The sequence below is a fragment of the Myotis davidii genome, unplaced genomic scaffold, assembly GCF_000327345.1.
Source record: "Myotis davidii unplaced genomic scaffold, ASM32734v1 scaffold330, whole genome shotgun sequence".
Classification (NCBI taxonomy): Eukaryota; Metazoa; Chordata; class Mammalia; order Chiroptera; family Vespertilionidae; genus Myotis; species Myotis davidii.
In genome coordinates, this window is record NW_006283770.1 from 858,306 (window position 1) to 867,055 (window position 8,750).

General features: G+C 34.1%; 1 protein-coding gene and 1 long non-coding RNA gene across 9 annotated transcripts in view; one reads left to right on the plus strand and one right to left on the minus strand.

Annotated features, from left to right (window-relative positions):
- The window catches only part of LOC107183729, a 3,800-nt gene extending 2,952 nt beyond the window's left edge, over nt 1-848 (minus strand). Inside the window, exon 1 of the long non-coding RNA XR_001514543.1 lies at nt 200-848. This is a non-coding gene — a long non-coding RNA (uncharacterized LOC107183729). The remainder of the gene's footprint in view (nt 1-199) is intronic.
- IMMP1L (inner mitochondrial membrane peptidase subunit 1) overlaps nt 1-8,480 on the plus strand; it is a 38,682-nt gene extending 30,202 nt beyond the window's left edge. For all 8 annotated transcript variants that reach the window (XM_015566460.1, XM_006753931.2, XM_006753930.2 and 5 more), the window contains 2 exons: nt 6,908-7,018; nt 8,313-8,480. In XM_015566460.1, the coding sequence (XP_015421946.1) occupies nt 6,908-7,018; nt 8,313-8,381 (180 nt within the window). In that variant the 3' untranslated portion in view covers nt 8,382-8,480. The remainder of the gene's footprint in view (nt 1-6,907; nt 7,019-8,312) is intronic.
- The last annotated feature ends 270 nt before the right edge of the window (nt 8,481-8,750 follow it).

Sequence of the window (8,750 nt, forward strand, 5' to 3'; positions counted from 1 at the left end):
CTACTTTGTTCTTTTTCAGGATTGCTGCAGCTATTCGGGGTCTTTTTTTATTCCAGATGAATTTTTGGAGAGTTCGTTCTAGATCTGTGAAGTATGCCATTGGTATTTTAATGGGAAGTGCGTTGAATTTATAGATTGCTTTGGGTAGCATGGACATTTTAATGATGTTGATTCTACCAATCCATGAACACGGTATGACCTTGCTCTTATTTTAAGGGAAGGTTTGGTTGTCAGAAATGCTATGGTGGTTTTGTTATGATGAAGGCCAAGTTGCCCTTGCAAAATGCAGCACCTACTAATTACACTGTGAGCTAATAAGAGTTGTCTACATTTCAGTAGAAATGCATGTGCCTTTTGGACATTATTTACTACTACACAGGTATTTTGTTATTTTGATCCTTTATTGGTTGGCAAATTAACAGTGGGTAAAGTTGTTCCTTGTAGTTGGTAAATTGCTCCTTTGAGTATTAACTTTAAGTGGTTGTTCACTGTAAAATGAATAATTGATTTTTAAATCTTCCAAAATTAAAATTTTATTGAATTTCAGTTTCTCAACCATAGCAGCCACTCTGTATTGAAAATGGAAACACTAATAGAAATATGATTATGAAGATTTCAGTATGTTCCTATAGTTAAATCATAATAATCTTTTGCTATTGTTAAAGGAAACATGTTTGTAGTTATTAGAGTGTATATTTTTACTTTTATTATCAATCTATCAAAATTCAGACTACTTAAAGCTTTTTGGTTCTTGATACCATATATTCCAGTGTTATACACAAAAGGTGAAATTTTTTTTAAAATATATTTTATTGATTTTTTACAGAGAGGAAGGGAGAGGGATAGAGAGTTAGAAACATCGATGAGAGAGAAACATCGACCAGCTGCCTCCTGCACAACTCCTACTGGGGATGTGCCCACAACTAAGGTACATGCCCTTGACCGGAATCAAACCTAGGACTTTTCAGTCTGCAGGCCAACGCTCTATCCACTGAGCCAAATCGGTTTTGGCAAAAGGTGAAATATTATTTACCAAATGTTAGTCTGTTACCACAGAATGATGGTACATGAATAAGGAATGTAGTATTTCTTACATTTTTTGTATTATAGAGTATGCTAACAAGATCATTATTGTTATTGGTGGAATTGTAAGAAATATAGTTTCACATTTCAGAAAAAACTGATTAAATGTTCCCAGGATGCACAGGTAGTAGAGAGTTCTGAAAAGGAACACTTGGAAATGGAACAATATGCCAGTAATAAAGCTGATTTATAATGTATTTGAAAATATTTAAATAAAACCGATTAACAAAGTGAAAAACAAGCTAATTTGACAGCATTAGAAAATGGTCACTGGGGTGGATAAATGGTGATGGAAGGAGACTTGATTTGGGGTGGTGAATATACAATACAATGTACAGATGATGTATTTATAGAATTGTACACCTGAAACTTATTTAATTAACCAATGTCACTCCAATAAATTTAATTTAAAAAAATAAAATGGCCACTTTATATAGTTAATACTAATAGCCCCTTAATGTGCACTGTGTATTTAGGTTATAGTTCAAATCCTTGAATATCTTAATGCTGTTTTTCTGTTTGTTTAAATGTCATTTACTTCAGCTAAAAGTCACAACCATATGGCCTGCTATTACCACTTATATTATAAACAGAAAAAGTACTTCTGTGTAGGGAGAGGAATCAGGAGATTGGAAGCTTGTTTATTATAAGCTGCTGATACACTAAATCCTTATGTCACTTAAGTAGAAGAACTACCTAATAATGTCACTTATTACAAGGATAGCTAAACAAGGGACTTGCTTTTTGCAGACTGTAGTGATAAAAACCTGTGCCACACATCCATTTCTCAGCAACGGCTCCCACGTTCATCAGTCATGGCATACTGCTAATGTCTTGATTGCAGCTGATGTGGAGGAAATATGTTTACTCTTTGCTAAAGTGAAGTTCACTGCGGAGATTACGTGACTTTTTCATCCTATAGTTAACACGATTCTGAAGATAAATTTGACTTCTTGTTTACAATTCTGAGGTGTTTTTCTTCTGACGTTAACACTAAAGTATCATCTCTGAAGCCTCCACAACTTAAGCATTTTCTGATGTTCTCTGAACGTTTTCAGAATAATTTGACCTTCAACAATATGTAGTTTATAGAATTTTATTTTATAAAATTGTTTTTTATCTTACATGTTTGAGTATATATACATATGTGTATGTATACATGAAGATCAATGTTTTTACTGAGAGATTAGCACGTCTTCCTGAAACTAATGTGTTTTGCTCATCTAAAAATATTTTAACTACTCACATTTGGTTTGAGTTTCCAGCTCAAAGTTGGAAAGACCTTCTATTGGAGTGAATACAGGGAGGCAGTTGTGTAAAATGCAAATATTATATGTACTTTTACCTGCAAGTTATGAGATCTCTATACTTTAAGGTTGCCTAAAAGTAATTGGGAAAAATTGAGACAGAAATTGTAACGCTGATGTTCAATGTTAGCAAGTGAAGCAGACTCTAACTCTGATAACTGGGAGTAAAGAGAATATATTCCAAATGTCATGTAGCTTCCTAATGATGTATTGGTCTGCTGGACAGCTACTGTTGAGTAGATATAATGTGTTCAGAGGTCTTTTGAAATAAGCAACTAAATGAAGTTCTGTGTTACCACTTTGGGTAATTAAAATTCTATAGGTTTCTGTGACCCATTTAATCTTAGTACATAAAAGCATTTTCATGCTACTAAACTATTCTCTACCTAAAATAAGAATAGAAAAGAGAAATAACATATAAAAGCAGGCATGCATGGGAAAACTCATTATTTATACGCTTAGCATGATTCTACTATATGTAAAACCTAGTATTTCATTAAGTTAGGTCTTTTAGAATATGAGAACCAGATTATACATCAGTTTATATTACAATGGAAATACAGAGATAGTCTTGAAATGAGACTATAAAAGACACTTCTTTTAAATACTAATCTAAAAACAGCAGATATAACATTGTTTTATAAATAGAACAAGAAATCAGAAAGCAAAATAATCCATTGTGTAGAGAAAAAATTCTGTAGGAATGGGGCAGTAGATTCAGATGGCTAGTATGAGAGGACATAATTACTGGCTTCATCTCCAGCCCTAGTCCCCTTCCTCTAACCTTCTGACTAGTTGGTAGACAGTTCTGAGTAAGTGAATGCTCCATAAGGGAGAGCCGGTACATTTGGTATTTGATAAAAATTGCTTGATGAAGATTCCTATTAAAAGAATAAAAATGTTAGTCTTTAGTACTAACATTTGGTTGATTTGGTCTTAAAACTGAATTTCACCAAATCATTTAACATAAATAAAATGGCAGCTATTCACAATTAATGTACATTTTAAATTATATTGCATTCAATTCACAGTCTTGGCTACTACCAGACCTATGTAATTGAATACAGTGTAAATAACAAAAATATAACTGAAATAAATTACAAAGCACAGTTCACTTTGCAAATTTCTGAGTAGACTGCATAGGAAAATCAGGAACAAAGAAAAAAGCCCAGAAGGCATCATTCATACCAGCAGCTAGGGCAACTATAACAATTGCTAGTACTAGTATTTACTAGTGAGTGCTTAGTTGGTGCTAGGAGCCTTATGTGTTATTCCACTTGGTTCTCAGAATATTTCTGTAAGGCATTTATTATTGCCAGTTGAAGTTTATAGATGAAGTTTAAATAACCTGTCCAAGGTGCTTAACTAGTAATAGTAGGAGAGCTACACTTTGAACTCAGAACTATGACTTTAGACTGTATTTGTAACCATTATGCTAAAGAACTCATCAGGTATTCTGATTCAGACTGGATGGTATTAAATACTTAGGAAGAAAATGAAGGAGCTCAGCTTATCATAGCTATGGGAACGAGCAAGTCCAGTGTTAGACTAAGTTCCAAACCTACTCAGCAGGGAGAATAATGAAATAGAACTTGTTAGTAAGAAGCATTCCCCAATATAACTCCCAGTGCTGTAGCCTACTGTAACTTTTGTGTAGAGTAAATTCCTCTTTTGCAGTAATTGGCTAGGAACCTAAGGTGGCATAATTTTTAAGTAGGGAAGGACAGTAATAGTCTCCAGGAATGATGAAAATAGTATAGTAATAAATCAGAATTTAAATGGAGAAAAAGAGTAGGACTGCATAGAAATAGTGTCCAGTGATCCCACTTCTAGGAATATATCCCAAGAACTCAGAAACACCCATCAAAAAGAATATATGCACCCCTATGTTCATAGCAGCACAATTTACAATAGTTAAGACTTGATGAGTGGATTTAAACTTTGGTACATCTATACAATGGAATACTATGCAGTTGTAAAAAAGAAAGAACTCTTACCATTTGCAACAGCATGGATGGTCCTAGAGAGCATTATGCTAAGTGAAATAAGCCAGTCAGAGAAAGATAATTATCACATGATCTCACTCATACGTGGAATCTAATACCAACATAAACTGATGAACAAAAATAGACCTAGAGACAGAAACATCGAACAGACTATCAAACCTCAGAGGGAAGGCAGGGGAGGTTTGGAGGGGGTGTGTGTGTGGGGGGAGAAATCAACCAATGAACTCATATGGGTATATGCATAACTCAAGGATATAGACAGTGGGTGGTGAAGGCTTGTGGAGGCCCGGGCAGAGGGCGGTGGGGAGGGGGGGGGCGGAGGGGAGAAGGGGACATATGTAATACTTTCAACAGAAAAAATAATCTTGTTAAAAAAAGATTCCAAAAGCTTTGCCCCTCTCTTTGCCTTTATTTTTCTTTAATAAAGTTATTTTGTTTCTTTAATAAAAATAAACTATTATTTCCTTTCCACTCAGTTATTTAAGAACCATTAAAGTGGCATAAGCAATAGTAGGGCCAGTCCCCACCCTTACCTTTGCTGGTTGTAAATTCTAAAACATCTGGCAAAGAGTTAATTAAAAAATCAAATCTGTTATTATTCTGCTTTTTGGAAGGTCAGAAATACAAATATCTTACTCTGCAGTCAGAAGTTTTACTTAATTAGTTTTTGCTTAATCAAATAAATGAGTTTGATTATAGTTTAGTAAATGTGTTATTTGATATTGTGGACTCTTTCATCAGATTTCACTTCAGTCAGGAAAGGTAACACCTGTGGGTTGGTTCACTAAAGCCTCTTTTGTTAAAGGGACACCCGCAGGCCATGAGGCAATTACATTTGTTGCCTGTACTAAAAGAGGCACTTAACTGGACCTCAGTAAGTATACCTGAGAACTCGAGGCTTCTTTTGTCCAGCCCTGAGATTAGGCTTTCTCAGAGCTCAGGAAGTAAACTCTGATGTAGAAAGGAAAAACAAGAATAATTCAAGAGTTCTTTTCTTGCTTTAAAATTTAGCCCTCAAGTTAGCTGTAACTAAGACCTTGGGAAATTAAGATTTGAACAAAAGTAAAATGTATGTGGCATTCACTATAAAAATATATATCTGTATATTCTTAGGCTCATATATTCATTCAAGTTACCTTGGCAGATTTACAAAAGTATAAAAAGGAAAAGCACCTAATTACTAAAAGTTTTGGTTATGAGAAGTAATGAAAACATGTAATTGGGGATTTCCATTTTTGGCCATTTGCAAAACATGTATTACAAATGCATTTATTGAAGTCCTGTTCTACTTGAGTTGTAAAGTTATAATAGTTTTTTAAATTTTCCATTTAAAATACATTTTAATCTACTCATATCTGTTAGTATCTTGTTATAATGTTGCTGCAGAATTTATCTTCTCTTATCTGGCTTGAATTTTCATTTTAGTGATAGCAACTTGGTTATTCCAACAGATGATTGTTGCTGGAGAGTAATTTTTTAAGTTTATGTTGAACAGATATTAATGGACAAATGCACCATATCAAAGAGGCCTTGTTTTTTAAAACAAACATTTTCTGTTCTAAATATATTTATAATTGTCACTGAGTAAAAATTTAGGCTTATGTTAATACACAGGACATATAGGAACTTGGGTCTTTTCATTTTAGTAGAGGGTCACCATCATTAATTTTACAACTGATGGTTTTATAATAGTTCCTTCTAGGTCTTCATGGTCATTATTGAAATATAATGCATTGAAGATATGGCCTGTACAAGGCAGAACAGGGGTCTTAATTAGAATTCTGACAAGCCCACTCCAATAAAATGATGAGATTATTTGTAATTGATGTCACAATCAATTACCATTTAGCTCATCATGAGCATTCTAATAAGTCTGGCCTTGCTATTGGCCCCAGGATGTTGCAGAATGAGTGGCTACCCTGTTTATGCTTTTACGGAGACAGGAGGGCACATTTTCAGTCAGCATTCTAATGACCTCTTTTGAAGTCTATTAAATTAATGACCCTGTCACACTGTTTTGATCTCTTATAACCTCAGTGTGGGGTTTGTATAACAAATTAATTTTGGGGAACCATGTGGCAAAAAAGATGGGCATTTAAAAAGTTGAAACCTGCCGGCCAATGTAGCTCAGTGGTTGAGTGTTGACCTATGAACCAGGAGGTCACAGTTCAAATCCCAGCAAGGGCATATGCCTGGGTTGTGGGCTTGATCCCATGTGGGGCATGCTGGAGGCAGCTGATCAGATTCTCTCCCAGTGTTGATGTTTCTATCTCTCTATCCCTTTCTGAAATCAATAAAAACATGTTTAAAAATTAATTTGAAACTATAATGTTACTAATATTTAGTAAACATTATTTTATTGTGCAAAAATGAAATCATAGGGTTTATATGTATTGTATAAAAAGACAACTTTAGGACATTTTTCCTTACCTGCACAAGATACTTTTTATTGACAGTACCCAAATTTGTTTTTTTCTTTTTTAAAGGGGCTGCTTTCTTCTCTAATTCCAGGTGCCAATGGGCCATGTTTGGTTAGAAGGTGATAATTTACAGAATTCTACAGATTCCAGGTCCTATGGACCTATTCCATATGGACTAATAAGAGGACGGATCTTCTTTAAGGTACTGTTTTCTACTTAAAATGTAGGCCTTCTTATCTGAGCTGAGGGGGAAAAAAACATTTTCTTTCAAAATGGACTCTGAACTCTTTAGGCTGTTAGTGGACTTGCCTGTTACAGTAACAGTAGTGAAAATGTTAGCTTTCATAGCTATAAAAACTACCCCTTCCCCCTATTGGGACAGGTAATCGAGAATATTTTTGTTTGAATAATAAAACTCAAGCTACTTTTGTTTGTAGCATAAGCAGCCTTTAATTTGAACCTTCAAAAATTTCTCTCCTGTATTTTTACAACCATGTTAATATCCTGGGAATATACAGCATGATCCCACAAATTGTATACACACTTTAACAGCTGATAGGTCAATTTTGAAAATGAAATGCATTTTAATAAACACTGCCTTATAATTATTCAAAGTGTGTGTATACATTTTGGGCGGATACTCTATATTAATGTGCACTTGCAGAAGAGCAGTGTAGAGTCAAAATATCTGCAGTGCAGGGATATCTTAGTTAAGTACAGTGAGGAATGGACTTATCAATGTTGTAGTAAATTTATGATTCTTAGGAAAGATTATTGTTTTTACTGGCTCCTCTTTTTTCTCACTATCAGTAAGGGAAAACACAGACAGGAATACTTGGGGGTAATTTACAGGATTCTTTACACTTAAGCATATACTCAAGTACTTAGATTTACAGTTAACTTTGAGGGCAGTAAAAGAAAATACAGACACACACATGCTCACACACCCACACATATATACAACTGACCCTTAAACAACTTGGGGGTTAGGGGCATTGACTTACATATAATTTTTAACTCCCCCCAAACTTATATATAGTATCTGGAATTTGTTCCAGGAAAATCCCCAGACACCAAAATCTGTGGATGCTCAAGTCCCTTATGTAAAATCACATAGAACAATACATACAGTTGCCCCTCTGCTTCCACAGATTCCCAACCATGGATGGAAAATAATGTTTTTAATCTGTTGTTAGCTGAATCCGTGGCTATGAAACCCAGGCACATGGAGGGCTAACTGTATATTTATTGAAAAAAAAAAATCTGTGCATAATTGGACCCATGCAGTTCAAACCCATGTTAGAGTTTAAATACATAGACATATAAATTTACTTTCTAAAGTCTTATTTTGATGTAGGAAATTTGTTCTTGAGTGAAGAATACAGAGAAAGTGTTTAGTTGCATGGCATAGAGAAAAAGGATGAATGAAATAAAAAGGAATATGACGATATAACATCACTTTCATTAATTGTTTTCAATCAATTTTGATTTTATAGATTTGGCCTCTGAGTGATTTTGGATTTCTACGTGATAGCCCTAATGGCCACAGATTTTCTGATGATTAGCCAACATTTATTCTTTTGATTTGATTATTGCCTCCTGTTTAAGTAAAGTTATTATTGCCACTGAAACCATGTACTTACTAATAAACTATTTGCTATTCAGTTTGTTATTTTTAATTGTTATTTGTAAAGCATAAGTAACACGCAATCTGCAAGCTACATTAATTCAAAATATATGGGTAAGCGTAATCCAATAAATCATCTAACGTTTATGACATATGTAAAAATATTTTTAGGGGGGAAACCTGGATGACCTCACTTTCGAATTTTTAGTTTTCTAGGTATAATAAACTCTCCTCATGAATATGCTTCGTACGTTAGCTACATTTATTTTTTATTTTATTGTATTGTTTGTTAGCTATATTTATAAAG